General features: G+C 40.2%; 1 protein-coding gene and 1 long non-coding RNA gene across 5 annotated transcripts in view; both read left to right on the forward strand.

The window, feature by feature from the left end:
* STK17B (serine/threonine kinase 17b) overlaps positions 1-22,249 on the forward strand; it is an 87,927-nt gene that overhangs the window by 30,581 nt on the left and 35,097 nt on the right. For all 4 annotated transcript variants that reach the window (XM_075829961.1, XM_075829962.1, XM_075829963.1 and 1 more), the window contains exon 5: positions 20,594-20,717. In XM_075829961.1, the coding sequence (XP_075686076.1) occupies positions 20,594-20,717 (124 nt within the window). The remainder of the gene's footprint in view (positions 1-20,593; positions 20,718-22,249) is intronic.
* On the forward strand, positions 5,830-16,954 carry LOC142656360 (uncharacterized). The gene is made up of 4 exons (XR_012849661.1): positions 5,830-6,042; positions 6,138-6,241; positions 15,853-16,010; positions 16,156-16,954. It is a non-coding gene; the product is annotated as an uncharacterized LOC142656360 (long non-coding RNA).

The following is a 22,249-nucleotide window of genomic DNA, read 5'->3' on the forward strand; positions in this document are numbered from 1 at the left end:
CAGATGTCAGCTGCTGCCGTCCCGGATCGGTGGATGAATTCCTCAGGCCTGAGGAAGATGCCGGTCCGGCGTTGAAAAGCATAGCCACAATAACTATTAATAACCTTCTTTAATCACAGTTTCTGGATATTGGCAGCGTCTCTTTGCAATCCCCATTTTGTTTTTTTTCCTTGCCTGGAAATTGTATGCAACGGTCGGCTAAAGCAATGGCTATTGCAATAGCTTTCTGTAGGGCCATTTGGACTAGGAACTGGGATACTGACAGTGCCTTTAGGAAGAAGGTTTTCGCCCTTCCATTTGCCCAGGATCTCCTTTATGGCCCTGACATGGTCCAATCCAATTCTGAGGCGACTGGAGGAAGGAGCACTTTACTTACACAACGTCGTCAAAGGCGACGCCCAGTACCCTCAGTCAGAAGAGAAAGGTGGTTTAGTTCATTTCGGTACTTGGCTCAATGTCCGAGGCAGAACTCATGTGACTCACATCCCTTCCGAGCACAGAGACCCTTTTTCAGGTCTAGAAACACCTGGCAGACCCGCAACAGACCTGCTAGGCCTGCTCCAGCACAGCGGACTTCCACAGCTTAAAAATTTGCCCTCACTCGAGCTGCTGTGTGGTAAGTCTGCTCTTGCTCCAGGAGACATGTCTCGAAGACGTCAAAGACGCCTGGGTGCGGGATGTTGTGTCAACAGGCTACAAAATAGAGTTTTCTTCTCGCCCTTCCGGGTGGTTTTTCCTATCAACCCCACCCTTGGTGCCCCTCCCAGGTACAGATCTCTTCAACCCATTTTGGATCAAAAACGTCTTAATCGGCTTGTGAAGATTCAAATGTTTCGTGTGGAATGAGGGGTCGCTTTCTTGGAGGTCGACGAGTTCCTTTCTTCAATAGACATCAAGGATGCTTGTCTTAATGTTCCCTTTGCTCAAGTACATCAGCATCTTCTGCGCTTTGCAGTAGATTTATAGCATTTCCAGTTTGTGGCCATGGCTCTAAGGGTCTTCATCAAGGTCATGGTGCCACACATGGCTCTCCTCAGATCTAGTGGGATAGCGGTTATCCCAAACTTGGACGATCTTCTGGTCAAAGCACCTTTCAAACAGGACAACTTGCACAGTCTCAACATTACACTGGATTGTTTTCGCAGATTCGGATAGCTGATCAACACCACTAAGTAATCTCTCACGCCTTTTTAGAGAATGGAGTTTCTCGGGATGGTCCTGAATACACAGGCAGTCACGGAATACTTACCCAAGGCCAAGATCACAACTCTCAGATGGGGAGTGACAGTACTCCGCAGGAATACTCCTTACTCCAGCCGCTTCTGCATGAAAGTCGAAGCAGTCCCACTCCCTATTTCTACAGCCGGGGATTTCTTTCTCGTTGGGACAAGTCTCTGGACTCAGTGGATCTGATGATCCATCTGCCCCCTTCAGTCAAGAAGGAGTTGCTGTTGTGGATGTCTTTTCCCAACATCTCTTAGGGAAGTACAAGAAGCAGCACTGTGTGGAAGGAATACGCCAGGATCCTTCGATGGGCGGAACAAAATGTCCCAGGAAGTTTTAGCAGTGCACATTCCTAGAGTAGACAACTGGGAGGCGAATTACCTGAGCCCGGAATGCCTGGATCAAGGAGAATGGTTTCTTCATCCAGAGATTTTTCACCACATTTGCCTTCGGCAGGGCTTCCAGGACGTGGATCTTTTCGCCTCTCCCCTCAATCACAAGTGTCCGGACTACGTCACCAGAATCAGGGAGGCCATAGGAGCCGACGCTCTGGTTCTCCCCGGGTTGTCCTTCAACCTCCTCTATTTCCCCCCCCCCCCCCCTCCACTCCTGTCTTGAGTGCTGAAGAAAGTCAAGCACACAGGAATTCCAGCCATTCTGGTGGCTCCAGACTGGCCTCACAGAGCTTAGTATGCGGATCTCATGCTCCTGTTAGCAGATGCCCTGTGGCTGTTTTCTCTGCGGCACAACCTTTTTCCAAGGTCTAATGTTCCACCCCGCTTTACCTCGGCTGCATTTGACGGCTTGGCTGTTGAAACCGTGGTTTTGAAATTCGCAGGTTTCTCTGATCCGGTCATTCAGACTATGATTAAGGCCTGGAAGACTCAATCCCAAAGTGTTTAACATCGTACCTGGTTGTCTTATTTTATGTGCAGTCCATCTTGCATATTCTGGCTTTCCTCCAGTTGGGTTTCGATTAGGGACTCCGGTTGGCTACTCTAAAAGGGCAGGTTTCAGCCCTATCTATTCTTTTCAAGCACATTTTGGCTTTTCGCGCTTCAGTTAAGTCTTTTTTGCAAGGAGTCGCACATTGTGCTCCTCATCGGTCTCCTCTGGAACCTTGGGATCTCAATCTGGTCCTTGACTGAACCCTTTGAACCTTTGCGGGAAGTTTCCCCTCAGGATCTATCCTGGAAGGTAGTTTTCCTTGTGGCAATCACCTCTATCCGTAGAGTTTCTGAGCTGGCAGCTTTGTCCTGCAAACCTCCGTTTTCAGTTTTTCATAGGGACAAGGTGGTGCTATGTCCGGTGCCATCTTTCCTTCCTAAGGTGGTTTCCTCCTTCCATTTTTATGACGACATTGTCCTTTCTTCGTTTCCTAAACCACCTCATCCACGAGAACGTGGCTTACATTGCTTGGATGGCATCAAAGGCCTTCGAGTCTACATTGCAGCTATAAAGTCCTTCTGAAAGCCGGACTCCCTATTTGTTGTTCCTGAGGGTCCGCGTCAGGACGGTCTAGCTCCAGAAGCCACCATTGCTAGCTGGATACGGTTGGCCACTAAAAAGGCCTACTCTGCTAGGGGTAGGGAACCTCCCTTCCGGGTCACTGCTTACTCTACTAGGGCAGTTGGGGCCTCCTGGGTGGTGCGGCATCAGGCTTCTGTCCTTCAGGTCTGTAAAGCCACCTCCTGGTCCCCGTTACATACTTTTTTGAGGTTTTACCGGATCCATTCTTCGGCCTCTGCTAATGCCAGTTTGGGTCGGATGGTGTTGCAAGCAGCCGTGGTTTAGGCTGCTTGCAAGCCTCTGATTCTATTTTTTTTTTTCCCACCCTAAGGCCTCATGCACACGACCGTATTTTTGTCCACTCGTAAATACTGGCGTAAATACGGGTCCTTGGTCACACGTATTCCACCCGTATTTACGGACCCGTTTTTGTCTGCAAAATTGCACTGCAGTAATCGGCAGCCCTTCTCTCTATCCGTGCAGAATAGAGAGAAGGGGCAGCCCTTTCCGTAATAAAAGTAAAAGAAATTCATACTTACCCGGCCGTTGTCTTGGTGACGCGTCCCTCTATTGACATCCAGTCCGACCTCCCTGGATGACGCGGCAGTCCATGTGACCGCTGCAGCCTGTGATTGGCTGCAGCGGTCACATGGGCTGTAACGTCCTCCCAGGAGGCCGGACTGGAGGAAGAAGCAGGGAGTTCTGGCTAAGTATGAACGACCTTTTTTTTTTTTTACAGGCTGATGTGTATTTATGATCGGCAGTCAGTGTCCAGGGTGCTGAAACAGTTACTGCCGATCGTTTAACTCTTTCAGCACCCTGGACAGTGACTATTTACTGACGTTGCCTAGCAACGCTCCTGTAATTACGGGTGCACACACGTAGTCACCCGCAATTACGGGAGCCCCATAGACTTTTTTATGGGCTGCCCGTGCTGTAATTACGGCCTGAAATAGGACATATTCTATCTTTTTCAACGGCACGGGCACCTTCCTGTAAGCATACGGGGACGTATCCGTGGCCAATAGAAGTCTATGGGCCCGTAATTACGGGAGTTTTTACGGTCGTGTGCATGGGGCCTAAGGGACTGGTTTAGGATGTCCCATGGTGCTGTGTCCCCCAGTAAATACTTTAAAGAGGCTCTGTCACCACATTATAAGTGGCCTATCTCCTACATAAGGAGATGTGTGCTATAATGTAGGTGACAGTAATGCTTTTTATTTTAAAAAAACGATCTATTTTTACCACTTTATTAGCGTTTTTAGATTTATGCTAATGAGTTGCTTAATGCCCAAGTGGGCGTATTTTTACTTTGGTCAGCGTCATACACTTCCCTGTACAACACCCACTTGGTCTAATCTGCCTCATGCACTCCTCTCCATTCATTTACTCAGCGCATAGGGATCCTGTTAGATCCTTATGTGCTGTCTTTATACTTACACATTAATAATACTAAAGTGTTTAGAGAGTGAATAGACATTCCACGGAATGTCTATTCACAATCTCTGCACTTCGTTACTCTGTCTGTGGTAGTTACAGCAGAGGACGCGTAATCTCGCGAGATTACGCGGTAAATGACAAGTTACAACGAGATCACGCTTCCTCTGCTGTAACTACCATAGAAACAGTAATGAAGTGGAGAGATTGTGAATAGACATTCCGTGGAATGTCTATTCACTGTCTAAACACTTCAGTATTGTTAATGTGTAAGTATAAGACAGCACATAAGGATCTAACCGGATCCCTATGCGCTGTGTAAATGAATGGAGAGGAGTGCATGATGCTGATTGGTCAGCGTCATACACTCCCCTGTACAACGCCCACTTGGTCTAAAGTAAAAATACGCCCACTTGGGCATTAAGCAACTCATTAGCATAAATCTAAAAACGCTAATAAAGTTGTGAAAACAGATATATTTTTTTTTTTTAAATAAAAAGCACTGCTGTCATCTACATTATAGCGCCCATCTCCTTATGTAGGAGATACGGCACTTATAATGTGGTGACAGAGCCTCTTTAACGAGAAAGCAGGATTTTTGTACTTACCAGTAAAATCCCTTTCTCGTTGAATTCACTGGGGGACACAGGTCCCACACTATTTCTTTATTGTTATATTTTTGGGCTTCTTGAGGTTGATTTTTCTCATTGGAAACATAGTGTTAAAACTTCTCTTCTCGGTACAAACTCAGGAGCTGAGCAGAGGTTCTAGTCCACTGGGCGGAGCCACACATTTTTGGTTAATATTTACCTAGTGTCAACCTGCTAGTGACAGCGGCCTATACCCATGGTGCTGTGTCCACCAGTGAATTTAATGAGAGGTTTTTACTATAAAAATCCTGTTTTTCCACAACTGCCTAAAACTGTATATTTGAGAGTTTTTTTTAATTTTTTTTTATTTTTGGTCTCCTATTACTTAAAGGGATCCTGTCATCAACATCTTACCTGTTAAACTAGCCTGACCCCTCAATGGCCGCAGCTGTCCAGAGTTCATTCCTGTTCTCTTCTTTCCTGAAGTCCTCCTCTGTCAGTAAATATAGTCGTTTAAACTTTTCCCGCCTTTTATGGTAATTATTTTTCCCTCTGGGCTGCAGCTTCTTAACCACGCCCACTGCCACCACCTGTCCGGCCCTGACTGGCTAAGGAGCTGTCAATCAAAAAGAAGGAGGTGGAGTCCACTCTGAGATGCTGGAGGAATGAAAACCTGACTCTTTTCAGATGAAGATTTGACTCTTTTCTGCTAATTTGCATACGGCGTGGGACCACTGAAAAATGGAATACTAAAGCTACAGAGCTTACTTAGAACATATTTATAGCTTAGATGACAATGATTTTTCACCCACTTTCACCAGGTATTGCTGGCTTTATAGCTAAAATGCTGGTGACAGGTTCCCTTTAATGAGTTTTCCCAGGATGTAATAGGTCCTCTTTAAGCAAATGTAATCCGCTAGCAGCATATTATACGGTGGTGTTACCATTAGTGCAGATTCATGCATAAATCAAGCAGCGAAAAACAATGTGTTTTTTTTATGCTTTTTAATTATTTTTTGTTTTAAAGACAGCCCTCTGGAGGTTGTACTACCCACAGGGCTATGAAAACTCCACCCATCCTCCTAGGTGCCATTTTATGCATAGTAGTGCTAGAAAGTAGATTGAAAGTAAAACCTCTAGAGACGCTATAAAAGAATGGATCCAAATCCCCAACAGGGCAGTCTGGGGGCCCCAAGAGGCCAGAATTAAGGTGAGGAGGCGGGAAATGCGCCTCCTTATGAAGGTGGTAGTAAACATGGTCCGTCGCCGTAGTTTGCATCAGGTAAGTTTTGACCAAAACTTTTTCTACCCTCCATTATTAGCCAAATTTTGAAAACGCTTTCATTTCATTAATGTTTAACACTTGGTTTTTCACAGGAGGAAGAATCACGTAGAGAATGCCGCTGCTACTGGGTGCACACTATTAACTCATTGCGGCCACAGAGGGGACACCTTGGACAGCTCTACGCAGAAATATGATGGTGAGCTGTTGCATGTTTTCCACACTGCAACTGTAAAAAATTGGTGATGTATTTTTTTCAATTTAGCTGCCTCCATATTCTGTGGGTGTCAGCTGTGTATTACATACAGTTGACACCTCGCACTAACATGCAGGAACAGAGAAGACTCTAATCCTGACTGCTTAACTACTGAAATGTCGCGGTCAAAAGTGACCATGGCATCTAAGCCGTTAAAAATAAGGGGGCGGCACCCTTCGACAGCTTATGGACCCCCACCCATTCGCGACTCAAATTTGAGGTGCTGATTGATGTCATGGCATCCTGGGGGCCTAATGAGGCCCCCCCCCCCCCCCCAGGTCTGCCTTCTTTCTGCTTCTGTTTAACCCCTGCCTCTCAGAATATGCCAACACAAAACAAAGTTGTTTTGTTTTTTAGCAAATAGTTTTTACTTTTATAGTAAAATGTAAAAAATTATCGTCATAATCTCATTGACTATCAGAATAAAATTAAGTTGTCGTTTTGACTGCACAGTGAAAGCCGTAAAAACGTAACCCAAAAAACTTTGGAATCTCTGGAAACAGTGGAATTTTTTTTCAGTTTCTTACATTTATATGGTACGTTAACCCCTTAACGACTAGCGATGCATATATCCGTCACAAGCACGAGCTAGTTCCCGCATAGCGACTAATATATCCGTCGCTCTGATCGGGTGGGTACTGCCAGTGTAGCCACGAGATTAACGGCAAGATCACGGCTGTTATACACAGCCTGGCTCCTGCCGGAATTGAAGCGCTTTCCGATTCTGGCAGTTTAACCCATTAGATGTCGCTGTCAATAGCGACAGCGGCATCTAATAGGTTTTACAGAGGAAGGGAGCTCCCTCTGTCACCCCATTGGCAGCCGTTCAGTTTCCATGGCTGCCGGGGGCCTAATAAAGGCTCCCAGGTCTGCCTTTATGCTGGTATAGCAGAAAAAGGAGTCACCGCGGGCGCTGCTGCACTTCAATGGAACCAAAATGCTTGGAAGGTTCAGATCGTTGGTAATAATGTACGGAAGAGTGTAAGAATAAATGGAATTTATTAATAATATGACTACGCGTTTCAATGCCGTACTGGCATCTTCATCAGGTCATGGATGAACAAACAAAAAAAAAGTCACTGTTTAAATAGCCATGTTGATGTTGAAAAACCCGCCAATGTGAACGGGGTCAAGGTGTTTAAGTGACGTCACAGTTCAAAGTTCAAAATACACAGGACCGGAAAAACACACAAAAACAGTAAAAGTATGTCATAAAATAAAAACAATAAAAAATGAATAGAGAAAGAAGAGTTAAAATGTATGAAAAGAGAACATAATGAAAACCATATAATTAAGAAGGTTTGAAATGTAGTACGTAATGTGTGCCGAAGCGACACTGAAAGAAAGGCTGCCCGATAATATAGAATAATAATGTAAGTAATTAAAAATGTAAGCAATTAAAAATATAGGTATGGACTACAAAATCCGGTGTATAGTACAAAGGTACTAATTAGAATATAAAACATCATTATATATAATATATATATATATATATATATATATATATATATAAATATATATAAAAATTTTTATATATATATAAAAGGTAAAGGTGGTAATACATCGGCAATAGGAAAAAAATTATTTTCATAGAAAGAAATGTCCATATGAAAAATAAAACAGTAGAAAAAAATACAAAAATTAACAGAACTGTCGGGAAATGACAGAGAGGTAATAGTCTTATAAATTAAAACAAAGTCGGCAAAGCCGATAAATTGTAATAGATGACAAAACGAAATAAGGAGAAAGCAATGTGTCATGAATGAAATTCAAAATGGGAACATAATGAATAATATATCTGAGGGGGGGAGCATCAAAAATGTATACGAAATTAACTGGTAACATGGTAAACGGGTTATGTATAAAAGTGATATATATGAGATACACTGAAATGTAAAGTCGGCAGGGCTAAAATGTATTAGGAGATACAGTGAAATCGATATCATAGGTACAAGAATTAATGATCATTAATAAATAGAGGCATAAAGACAAAAATGGTAATAATGATAATGGATGATAATAATGGAAAATGAATAAAATAAAATGAAATATAAAATAATGAAATTAAAAAACAAAAAACAAAAAAATAACCGGAAAGTAGCATCATAATGTACAAAAAAATATATAATATAACTGTGAAAAATGAAAATAAATATAAATGTCAATAATAATGAATTTAAAAAAACCACAACAAAAACAAAAATATGACAGAAGAAGTAGCATCATAATGTACAAGAAAATCACCAGAATAAGTGTAATATACCTTCGTAAACACAATAATATAATGATACGTTGATAATCAATGATATTTAACCGCAGAAAACACAAAGTTAAATGATAAATAATAAAGTGATATACTAATCAAGAGTGGATTCGGATATATCATTAAGGCCATCCGGTTGGAGGGTCTTCATTTTAAAGATCCAGTAATTTTCGCGCTGCTTAACCCCTTAACGCACCATGACGTAACTGTACGTCATGGTGAGCAGTAAGTTCGCGCACCTTGACGTACAGTTACGTCAGTGCTTTGACAGTTAAGGATAAATGAGAAAATGCACCCCAACGTTTGTAAAGCAATTTCTCCGGCAATACCCCACATGTGGTCATAAATGTTTTTTCATTAGAAAGTAATTAACCCTTTACGAACTGATTCATGTTTTGCTTTTTCGTTTTTCCTCCCCGCTTTCCAAGAGCCACTACTTTTTTTATTTTTCTGTCAATAGAGGGGTGTGGGGGCTTATTTTTTGCGGGACGAGCTGTCGTTTTTATTGGTACCATTTTTTGGTACGATGCCATATCGGTGGACATAAACGGCTGTTTGGGCACGCTGTAGGGCTCAGAAGGGAGGGACGCCATTTGGCTTTTGGAGCGCATATTTTGCTTGGTAGTAGCTCTGGCGTTTTGCTGGTATTTCAGTTTATAATGTTGGGGCACATGTAGGCTGGGCAGAGTACATCACGGGCATAATAAGAGGGTATAATAATGGGGTAAATAAATAATAATCCACAGATATGTGGCCGGTGTCGCACTGATAAATGGTGCCCGATCTTATCCACTTTTGGAACACATTTTGCATCGCCATAATCTGGGAGCCGGAACTTTTTTGATTTTTTCACCACCGGAGCCGTGTGAGGGCTTATTTGTTGCGGGACAATCTGTAATTTTCATTGGTACCATTTTGGGGTACATGCGATTTTGTTGATCACTTTTTATTTAATTTTTCGGCAAGCAAGGTGACCAAAAACCATCAATTCTGACAATGATTTTTATTTATTTTTGACGGCGTTTACCCTGGGCTATAAATGACTATTATACTTTATTCTGCGGGTCGGTACGATTACGGCCATACCATATGTATATAGGTTTTGTTATGTTTTGCAGCGTTTGTGCAATAAAATAACTTATTTAGAAAATAATTTATTTTCTGTCACCATATTCTGAGAGCCATAACTTTTTTATTTTTCAGTCAAAAAAGCTGTGTAATGGCTTGTTTTTTGCGGGACGGGTTGTAGTTTTGTATCAGTACTATTTTGGCGTACATGCGACTTTTTGATCACTTTTTATTACATATTTTGTGAGGGGTGGTGACCAAAAAATAGTGATTCTGGCATTGTTTTTCGTTTATTTTTTTTGCGGCGTTCACTGTGTGGGAAAAATAATATTATCACAGGGGCTGGCGATGGTACCCATGGCAACCGGACGCCAGACAATGGCTTCCGGGTTGCCATGTACAGAAGCCTATGAGGACCACCCCGAGGGTGGTCGTCGTAGGCTTCCTGTCAGTGTGACTGTCACGTCACAATGACAGTTGGAATGCATTACACTACGTGTGTAGTGTAATGTATTCCAGCAGCGATCAGAGCTGCAAGTCTAAGTGTCCCCTAGTGGGACAAGTGAAAAAAGTAAAAAAAAGAATAAAAATGTTTTAAAAAAAGTGTAAAAATAAAAGTTATAACTGACATAAACAAGAACTGCTTTTTTTCCTATAATAAGTCTTTCATTATAGGAAAAAAAATGAACACGTAAAAAAAAAGTACACATATTTGGTATCACCACGTTTGTAACGACCCCAACTATAAAACTATAATATTATTTTTCCCACACAGTGAACGCCGCAAAAAAAATAAACGAAAAACAATGCCAGAATCACTATTTTTTGGTCACCACCCCTCACAAAATATGTAATAAAAAGTGATCAAAAAGTCGCATGTACGCCAAAATAGTACTGATACAAACTACAACCCGTCCCGCAAAAAACAAGCCATTACACAGCTTTTTTGACTGAAAAATAAAAAAGTTATGGCTCTCAGAATATGGTGACAGAAAATAAATTATTTTCTAAATAAGTTATTTTATTGCACAAACGCTGCAAAACATAACAAAACCTATATACATATGGTATGGCCGTAATCGTACCGACCCGCAGAATAAAGTATAATAGTCATTTATAGCCCAGGGTAAACGCCGTCAAAAATAAATAAAAATCATTGTCAGAATTGATGGTTTTTGGTCACCTTGCTTGCCGAAAAATTAAATAAAAAGTGATCAACAAAATCGCATGTACCCCAAAATGGTACCAATGAAAATTACAGATTGTCCCGCAACAAATAAGCCCTCACACGGCTCCGGTGGTGAAAAAATCAAAAAAGTTCCGGCTCCCAGATTATGGCGATGCAAAATGTGTTCCAAAAGTGGATAAGATCGGGCACCATTTATCAGTGCGACACCGGCCACATATCTGTGGATTATTATTTATTTACCCCATTATTATACCCTCTTATTATGCCCGTGATGTACTCTGCCCAGCCTACATGTGCCCCAACATTATAAACTGAAATACCAGCAAAACGCCAGAGCTACTACCAAGCAAAATATGCGCTCCAAAAGCCAAATGGCGTCCCTCCCTTCTGAGCCCTACAGCGTGCCCAAACAGCCGTTTATGTCCACCGATATGGCATCGTACCAAAAAATGGTACCAATAAAAACGACAGCTCGTCCCGCAAAAAATAAGCCCCCACACCCCTCTATTGACAGAAAAATAAAAAAGTAGTGGCTCTTGGAAAGCGGGGAGGAAAAACGAAAAAGCAAAACATGAATCAGTTCGTAAAGGGTTAATTACTTTCTAATGAAAAAACATTTATGACCACATGTGGGGTATTGCCGGAGAAATTGCTTTACAAACGTTGGGGTGCATTTTCTCATTTATCCTTAACTGTCAAAGCACTGACGTAACTGTACGTCAAGGTGCGCGAACTTACTGCTCACCATGACGTACAGTTACGTCATGGTGCGTTAAGGGGTTAAGCAGCGCGAAAATTACTGGATCTTTAAAATGAAGACCCTCCAACCGGATGGCCTTAATGATATATCCGAATCCACTCTTGATTAGTATATCACTTTATTATTTATCATTTAACTTTGTGTTTTCTGCGGTTAAATATCATTGATTATCAACGTATCATTATATTATTGTGTTTACGAAGGTATATTACACTTATTCTGGTGATTTTCTTGTACATTATGATGCTACTTCTTCTGTCATATTTTTGTTTTTGTTGTGGTTTTTTTAAATTCATTATTATTGACATTTATATTTATTTTCATTTTTCACAGTTATATTATATATTTTTTTGTACATTATGATGCTACTTTCCGGTTATTTTTTTGTTTTTTGTTTTTTAATTTCATTATTATTTTATATTTCATTTTATTTTATTCATTTTCCATTATTATCATCCATTATCATTATTACCATTTTTGTCTTTATGCCTCTATTTATTAATGATCATTAATTCTTGTACCTATGATATCGATTTCACTGTATCTCCTAATACATTTTAGCCCTGCCGACTTTACATTTCAGTGTATCTCATATATATCACTTTTATACATAACCCGTTTACCATGTTACCAGTTAATTTCGTATAAATTTTTGATGCTCCCCCCCTCAGATATATTATTCATTATGTTCCCATTTTGAATTTCATTCATGACACATTGCTTTCTCCTTATTTCGTTTTGTCATCTATTACAATTTATCGGCTTTGCCGACTTTGTTTTAATTTATAAGACTATTACCTCTCTGTCATTTCCCGACAGTTCTGTTAATTTTTGTATTTTTTTCTACTGTTTTATTTTTCATATGGACATTTCTTTCTATGAAAATAATTTTTTTCCTATTGCCGATGTATTACCACCTTTACCTTTTATATATATATATATAATTTTTTTTATATATATATATATATATATATATATATATTATATATAATGTTTTATATTCTAATTTACTATACAATTTTGGCTATTTAATATTTCTGAAATCTAGCCTGCCTCAACTAGTGGGTTGTTTTATTCCCATTTCATTATATGTATATCGCCGCTTTGAATCATTGCCGACATTATGGTTATCATTCTGTTAATTATATAAATTCTGGTACATAAAGGTTAGTACCTTTGTACTATACACCGGATTTTGTAGTCCATACCTATATTTTTAATTGCTTACATTTTTAATTACTTACATTATTATTCTATATTATCGGGCAGCCTTTCTTTCAGTGTCGCTTCGGCACACATTACGTACTACATTTCAAACCTTCTTAATTATATGGTTTTCATTATGTTCTCTTTTCATACATTTTAACTCTTCTTTCTCTATTCATTTTTTATTGTTTTTATTTTATGACATACTTTTACTGTTTTTGTGTGTTTTTCCGGTCCTGTGTATTTTGAACTTTGAACTGTGACGTCACTTAAACACCTTGACCCCGTTCACATTGGCGGGTTTTTCAACATCAACATGGCTATTTAAACAGTGACTTTTTTTTTGTTTGTTCATCCATGACCTGATGAAGATGCCAGTACGGCATTGAAACGCGTAGTCATATTATTAATAAATTCCATTTATTCTTACACTCTTCCGTACATTATTACCAACGATCTGAACCTTCCAAGCATTTTGGTTCCATTGAAGTGCAGCAGCGCCCGCGGTGACTCCTTTTTCTGCTATACCAGCATAACCTTCGCGGTCGTTCATTTGAATCACCGGTCCCGAGTCCTGGCAGCAGCTGTACCTTTATCCTTTATTGCCTTCTACCATCCGTTACCAGGTGAGTACCACTCTTCTTGTACACCACTCCATACCTGGGTAACCTGCACTATGTGGCGCCGTGTTTTTTGCTTTTTCTCAGGTCTGCCTTTAGCAACTATCTTTTAGGGCATGCCCGATGCATGGCCTAATAGATTGCCTGTCAGTTTTACATTAAAATAACACATATATTGTATCCCCGTGATCGTAATGACGTTAATAATAAAGTTAACACATTAATTAAACCGCCCGGTGATGGCCCAAAAAACGCAAAAAAGTGCGTCAAAATTCCTACTTTTTTTTTCTCCCATTCCCCCATTAAAAAATTAAATAAAAGTTAATCCATAAGTCCCATATACCCCAAAATACTACCAATGAAAACGACACCTTGCCCCACAAAAAAACAAGCCGACCTCATGGCTAAATCGACGGAAATATAAAAAAAGTTACGGCTCTTCGATGCAAAAACAAGTTGTTTTTTAAAGGGTTTTTGTTTTTCCAAATGTAGGAAAACCTAAAACCTTTACATATTTGGTATCCCCGTAATCATGCCGACCCATAGAATAAAGCTAACCTGTTATTTATGCCGCATAGTGAACGGAGTAAATTTATAACACGAAAATCCATTCTGGAATAGCGGTTTATTTTAAATTCTTTTCAAAAATAAAGTTAATAAGAGTTAATCTATATATTTTATATGCACCCAAAAATGGTGCAATTGAAAAATACATCTTGTCTCGCAAAAAACAGGCCCTTATACAGCTATGTCGACGGAATAAAAATAAAGTTATGACTCCTAGAATGCGACAAAGAATAATCCTTCGTCATTAGAGCAAAAAGGCCTGGTCGTTAAGGGGTTAAAGGCTATGTACACCTTTTGAAATAGTTTTCGTTTTTATTAAAAATGTCTCCGTGTATTTTGTGCAACTTTCTAAATACTTTTTATTAAAAATTATTTTTACTTTTTGAGATAGTTTCTTTGTATCCTGTATACAGAGCAGCTCTTTCTAGTGCTGAAACCTGTGTCCGTCATGTCAGCGGCACTGACCGGTTCAGCGGGTCAGACACGCAGGATCGAGCTGTTAGGGCGGGTTCACACATGGCGGAATTCCACTTAAATTCCGCTGCGGACACTCCGCAGCGTTAATCCGCAGCGGAGCCGTTTCTCCATTGACTTTCACTTTAAATTAGCAGTGTTCGTTTACACGATGCGTACAATTCCGCTGCGGAGCATAGGCTGCGGAGCGGAATTTGGTGTCCGCAGCATGCTCTGTCTGTTGCGGAGCAGTGGCGGACTCATGGCGGAATTTCTCCATTGACTTCAATGGAGATTCAAAGTTCCGCAATGAAGTCCGCAGCTGTCATGCACATGTCATGTGTGCTGCGGATACGTCTTGCTTTTTTAACTTGACATTTCTTCATTCTGGCTGGACCTATGTATTTCTAGGTCTACAGCCAGACTGAGGAAGTCAATGGGGCTCCCGTAATGACGGGAGCGTTGCTAGGAGACGTCTGTAAATAGTCACTGTCCAGGGTGCTGAAAGAGTTAAGCGATCGGCAGTAACTGTTTCTGCACCCGGGACAGTGACTACCGATCCCAATATACATGTATCTGTAAAAAAACATATAAGTTCATACTTACCGAGAACTCCCTGCGTCTGTCTCCAGTCCGGCCTCCCAGGATGACGTTTCAGTGTAAGTGACGGCTGCAGCCAATCACAGGCAAAGCACAGGCTGCAGCGGTCACATGGACTGGCGCGTCATCCAGGGAGGTCGGGCTGGATGCCGAAAGAGGGACGCGTCACCAAGACAAGGGCCGGTAAGTATGAAAATCGTTTCCTTTCACTAGGGAAAGTGCTGTCCCTTCTCTCTATCCTGCACTGATAGGGAGAAGAGAAGCACTTTTCCTGCAGTCCGCAGCGGCCAGTCCGCATCAATTTTCTGCACATTTTGTGCAGATCCGCTGCAGAATCTGCAACGCAGATTCTGTGCGGCATTGATGCGGACAGTTGCGGAGGAATTCCGCCATGTGTGGTCATGCCCTTACCGATCACATCTAAGTTCATAACTTAGATGTGATCTATAACTGGTAGATCCTGCGTGTCAGAGACAGGCGGGACTTGCTGACTTGACGGATTCAGGTTATACAGGATACAAAGCAGCTGTATCTCAAAAAGTAAAAATAATTTTTAATAAAAAGTATTTACAAAGTTGCACCAATCACACTAATATACATTTTTATTTTATAAAAAAAAAAAACGATTTCAAAGGTATACATCGCCTTTAAATAGTGCCAATAGAAACTACAAATCCTCCTACCAAAAAAGAGCCTTCACTCCATTGACAGAAAAATAAAAACGTTATGGCTCTTTGAAGGCGAGGAGTGAAAAACTAAAATGGGAAAAAAATAAAATAATTAACCCCTTTTAAACTTAAGATTTTTATTTTTTAATTTTTTTTCAAGCTCCTTTACAGCTATCCTGAGAAGTTTATCGACTTTTGCAGAATGAGTATCCAGGCATTTGATCGGCTGGATGGAATCCTTGCAAACCATCTCATTCGTCGGGGCACCACCATGAGGAGGGCCATCAGTCCTACAAAGAGGCTGCTAATAACGTTGCAGTGAGTTTGTTGTTTTTTTTTTTGTGTTTTGCCTTCTTGACAGTCTCTCCTAATTTTCTATATTTAATATTGGTGGGTATGGTCAAGATACGTATGTATATACGTGATTACACATTGTACTAATTTTTTCTTTTCTTTTTTTCAGATTATACGCATCTCGGGCATCACCTCAATTTCCGGGTTGGTAAATCTACCATCTCTGGAATTGTGAGGAGTACATGCCACGTGATCTGGCAGAACTGCTGGGCCCATTGCGATGCCCTGCCAAAATTCTGAGAATTGGTTGTAGGCTTTCAGTCTGTGGCCAATTTCCCCAACTGCATAGGCGTCATCGACAGGAAGCAGATACGTGTGCAGCAGCCACCTCACTCAGGATCCCATTACTTCAATTACAGGAAGTTATTTTCTGTGGTCCTGATGGCAGTGGCGGATGCCTCGTAAAATTTTGTTGACGTCGATGTCGGCGCCTATGGCAGTACTGGGGACTCCCGGGCACTACTGACATCGCATTTGGCCGGTGAGAGCTGGTAGATCGGGTGATTCTGCCCCCTCCAAGACCTCTTCTGGGTACCACGCATTCACTCCCTTTCGTTGTTGTAGGGGATGATGCCTTTACACTGATGACCAACCTGCTGCGCCCATACCCCCTGTGGGGACTAGATGCACGGAGGAGAGTTTTCAACATGAGGCTGAGCCTGGCATGACTCTTCCAACAGACTACTTCATGAGTCCCGAAGGTCCTGTGCCCTGGCAATTTTCATGCCTCAGTGAAGAGCAGCCTGACCAGGACTGATGGTTCTTCTCACGTGTCCCTACAATGCCTTACTCTTCCTATTCAGCGACTCGTTTCTGCTAGCATTTCGTTTTAATTTTATCAAGTTTATTATTGGCATTTTTTTTTTATTTTTTTTTTAGTGTCCAAGGCCTTAACCTGTATTTCCCCAACCCCCATTCCACTAAAAGTAAAAGTTGATTTTACTTCAAATATGTGTCGTGTGTTTTTATGCAAATTAATATGAACTTGTAAAGATTGTTTCCAGTGTCACTTTCTGTTGGGAATCTAGTACCCAAAAATTACATGATGTACTAGTTTCAAATCAGCTGGAGTGTCTTTGTGTTTTTGTTTTTTTTTTAAAGAAAAACACACATTGACAAAACTAAAAAAAATCTAAAGACATTTACGTTTTTGGATCCATTCTAAAGTCATGCTGCATCTTTCTTAAAAACTGTCTTTTTTTACAATGAAAAAAGAACAAACTTGTGGCATGTCATAGTGATATCGAAGTTTTGATTGCTGGGCTTCCGGTTGCCGAGAACGCCACTGATTTTTTTTTTAAACAAACAGGTAGACTTTCTCACCCGAGCGTTTTTACTATTTGGCTGTGAACGGCAATAGTATGCATGGAGAGGGATTTACATAAACCGTCTATATCAGTGTGTCTTCATGCTGAAAACTGCTATACTTTTTTATTTTTGTTAGGCCGTTTTCAAACATACTTTGTCTGCCAATCACAACCGAAAAGGCAAAGTGCTCAGATGAGCGCTTCTGTCCATTTGTTTCAAACATCGGTAGGGGCCTCAGCAAGCGGCCACACTAATCCAAACTTCTGATATGTCACTATGACGTGTCAAAAGTTTGGTCAAACAGAAAAGATTTTCATGCCTTCATTTGGGCCGATAGTTCTTGGCTGGAGCATTTTTGTGGACATTCAGGTATAGACACTTTTCTTTAACCCCTTCCCGTCGTAAACACCTTTCAGATTTTAATTTTCGTTTTTTTCCTCCCCACCTTCCAAAAGGCATAACTTTTTTTTATTTTTCCGTCTATATGGTCCTATGAGGGCTTGATTTTTGCGGGACGAGTTGTAGTTTTTCGTAGCCCCATTTATTGTGCCATATAATGTATTAGGAAACAGGAAAAAAATTATTTGTGGGGTAGAAAATGAAAAAAAACAGCGATTTCCTCCATTTGTTTTTTGCGCGTCGTTTTTACGGAATTCACTGTGCAATTAAAACATTTTAACTTTATTCTGTGGGTCAATTCGATTACGGCGATACCAAATATGCATAGTTTTTTCTATATTTTACTACTTTTACAAGTAAAAACCTAAGTGTAAAAAATAAAATTTATTTTGTCACTAAATTCCGAGAGCCATAGCTTTATTCTTTTTCCGTCTATTAAGTGGTATGAGGGTTTTTTTTTGCGGTATAAGCTGTCATTTTTAATACCATTTTGGGGTACATGCGAAGTTTTAATCACTTTTATTAACTTTTTTGTAGGAGATGAAGTGACCAAAAAAAAGATTCTGGAGCTTCCAATTTTTTTTTTATGCCGTTCGCCGTGCGGGTTAAATAAAGATATATTGTAATAGTTCAGAATTTTACGGACGCGGCGATACCAATTATATATGTTTATTTATTTTCTTGAAATTTCCCCTGAGAACTTTTGGAGACAAAAAGACATTTTAAGTATATAGTACACCTCATTTTGGGAATAGAAACATAGGCATTAATACTTCTGGGTTTTGTCACCTGCTGGGCAAAATGAACAGCAGCAGCACCTCGTAGTGAGGGAGTTTGGGTCTTTTAGAGGGAGAGTCTCTTTGCTTTTAGCACCTCCTTCATTAAGCTGTCCCGCTCGCTTTTCCACTTCTTTTTTTTTTTTTTTTTTTCACGTCTTTATCTGTAAATACAAAATATACATTTAGATCTTAAACAAAAACCTGTGAAGAAAAAAGAATCCCGTTTAAAAAAACAATTTTGTTGAAAGACCTACTCACCAGTACGCCTTTTTTCCGAATTTGACAAGGAACTCGAGGCCAGGAGATCTCTAGCCACAATTCTTCACGCAGGTTTCGGTTAATGTACCCGGCTGCACCTTTGTCCCATAGATTGGGACGGGAATGGACATGTAAAAGATGAAAATAGAAAGCTCAGTTTATTAACTCACCCAGCGTTGTTTTAGGGTGAAAAAAAGATTTTGGGCCTGTGTGATTAATCATATCATATGCTTCCCAAGAAATTGGTATTTTGACAAGACAGTTACAATCCTGCACACGCAATTACGATCCGCTGCCATTTTCTGCAACGGATTTCATTGCGTAAAAACTGCAGCGTAATACAGTAGATCTCATCCACACGCTGCATAAAAAAATCAGCCGAAAACCGTTCATAAATTGACCTATTGGTGCAGAATTTTTTAATTCGCAGCATGTCAATTTATGCTTCAGAATCTCTGATTTTCTGTTGCAGGGTTCCCCCATTGAATTCAATGAGGACGTAAAACCTGCAACAAATAGCAGATGTTGTGATTTTTGCACCGGACAAACTGATTCCGCCGCAAAAATAAAAGCTTATACTTACCCAGATCTCTCTGCTTTTGCTTCCAGCCTAGCCTCCAGGGATGACGTTTCATCCCTTGTGACTGCTGCCGCCAATCACCGGCGGCACCAGTCACATCGCATGAAACGTCTTCCCAGCAGGCTGGGCTGCAGGGATGCTTCGCCATGACTATGGGTAAGTATAAATCTTTATTTTTTTCCCCTGCTGTTTACTGCAGCGGACATTCTGGCCAAAACAATGCACCACAATTAGGTGCAATTTTTCGTTCGGAATTCCCTGTGGGGTCCAGGTTTGATACGTTGTGTACTTGACTCAGCGTGTGTGAACATGGTTTGACAAAAAAGAAACTGCATGTGCCTAGTTTATTTATTTTACTAAAATCTTGAATAAATAAAAAGTGATGCAAAAAAAATCATACATTGCATGAAAAAAAAAGCATTTATGTGAATGTGTCCATGTGGATTTGTGTACAATGCAAGCAAATGATATGTGCACAAAATGACATTGTAAACTCCCTTCCTCAAGTTGTTTTCCAACGTCAATATCCATACGATGATAATCTTGAGACATGGTGAATTATCGCTGAAAGAAGCACTGAAACAGGGGGGGGGGGAAATACTAATGACTTGCACATCTGCCTAGAGATATGGCTGGTGTATATAAGCAGTACATTTTTTTTTTTTTTTATGCAGGAGAGTGCTTGGGTTTGGGCCTATTCTTTTCCAGAGGGGAGCTGCGCTTTTGGGTGGGATTGTCTTTTTTTCTTTATTTTTAAATACAGCAAAGAAGAACTGCGCTCAGTGTTTGACATAAATGTGGCGGTCGTTTGAGCCATTTTTTTTCTGCCTCCCATTGATTTCAATGCAGTTTTTGTGTCTGAAACCGTTCCATAAAAGCACAGGACGCTTTTCTTCTCTTCCCCCCCCCCCCCCTTCGAGTACCCAAAAATTGATCAGGAGAAAAAAAGGCCTCTGCTCCCATTGATATCAATGGGAGGAGCTTTTTGCCGCTGATTCCTATGCGGTTTCTGTCAAAGTCCGCGCCAAAAAACTCTGTGTGAACTGACCCTAAATGTACAAGATTCCTTGCTGTTATTTTAACACATTGGTGATGTGCTTGCAGTGATTAATTCTGATTTTCATTTTCTATTATACATCCCTTTTAGTTTTACATGATACTGTTACTTTTCACTTCACATGGAGAACCATCCACATTTTGTATTTTTCCTTTCTAATTTTTAGCTTCAGAATATACTACTCAGCAGACTGGAACCTCCTCGTGACATCAAAATAGTTGATTTTGGAATGTCCCGAAAAATAGGAAATTCTGAAATTCGAGAAATAATGGGCACGACTGATTATTTAGGTAATTATGTTTTTCTGTATTAACTCCTTGCTGACGGGTTTTGTATTGTTTTTTTTGTTTTTGTTTTTTTTCTGTTTTCCTTCCAAAATCCAATACATTTTTATTCTTACATTGAGCTTTTTATTTTTTTGACTGCACCATATAATGTACTGAAAAACAAAAAAAGTATTTGTGGCGTGGAAAAGTGTTTTTTTTTTTCCTTTTTTTATTTTTATGGCATTCACCGGGCGGTAATGACATAGTTACATAGTTAATGCGGTCGAAAAAAGACAGATGTTCAACCAAGGGACGGGAATGAAACAAAGTTTCTACACATTGACATAGGAGCTAATTTTTTTTTAGTTCTAGGAAATTATCTAAGCCTTTTTTAAAGCCATCTACTGTCCCTGCTGTGACCAGCTCCTGTGGTAGACTATTCCATAGATTCACAGTTCCCATAGATTCAAAGAAGGCATTTCGTCTCTTGAGATTTAACCTTGTTTTCACCAGACTGAGGGAGTGCCCTCTAGTCTTTTGAGGGGATTGTACATGGAACAAGTTTTCACTATATTTCTTTTTAACAATTCTGTTTTTATTACGGATTTTCAGAACATACAGGTAAAAAGACATAAAATATAAAGTCACAGGCAGACAACGCAGGGCCACTCAGCAGACATCTATGTACTCGCATAGATCAGTAATCTTCTATACAAAGAACACTTATCCAAAAATCTAAATTGTGCAGAAATGCATAAAATTGTATAAACATACAAAATACAAATTACAGTAGAGACGAGACCATTGAATAATAAAACATGAAATCAAAATCTTATGCTGTAGTTTGTTCCTCTATAAAGTGTCTTATATTCCCAGTGCGGATATGTAGCAACCGCATATATATATATATATATATATATATATATATATATATATATATACTACCGTTCAAAAGTTTGGGGTCACCCAGACAATTTTGTGTTTTCCATGAAAACTCACACTTATATTTATCAAATGAGTTGCAAAATGACTAGAAAATATAGTCAAGACATTGACAAGGTTAGAAATAATGATTTTTATTTGAAATAATAATTTTCTCCTTCAAACTTTGCTTTTTGTCAAAGAATGCTCCATTTGCAGCAATTACAGCATTGCAGACCTTTGGCATTCTAGCGGTTAATTTGCTGAGGTAATCGGGAGAAATTTCACCCCATGCTTCCAGAAGGCCCTCCCACAAGTTGGATTGGCTTGATGGGCACTTCTTGCGTACCATACGGTCAAGCTGCTCCCACAACAGCTCTATGGGGTTGAGATCTGGTGACTGCGCTGGCCACTCCATTACAGATAGAATACCAGCTGCCTGCTTCTTCCCTAAATAGTTCTTGCATAATTTGGAGGTGTGCTTTGGGTCATTGTACTGTTGTAGGATGAAATTGGCTCCAATCCAGTGCTGTCCACAGGGTATGGCATGGCGTTGCAAAATGGAGTGATAGCCTTCCTTATTCAAAATCCCTTTTACCTTGTACAAATCTCCCACTTTACCAGCACCAAAGCAA

The sequence above is a fragment of the Rhinoderma darwinii genome, chromosome 6 (assembly GCF_050947455.1).
Source record: "Rhinoderma darwinii isolate aRhiDar2 chromosome 6, aRhiDar2.hap1, whole genome shotgun sequence".
Classification (NCBI taxonomy): Eukaryota; Metazoa; Chordata; class Amphibia; order Anura; family Rhinodermatidae; genus Rhinoderma; species Rhinoderma darwinii.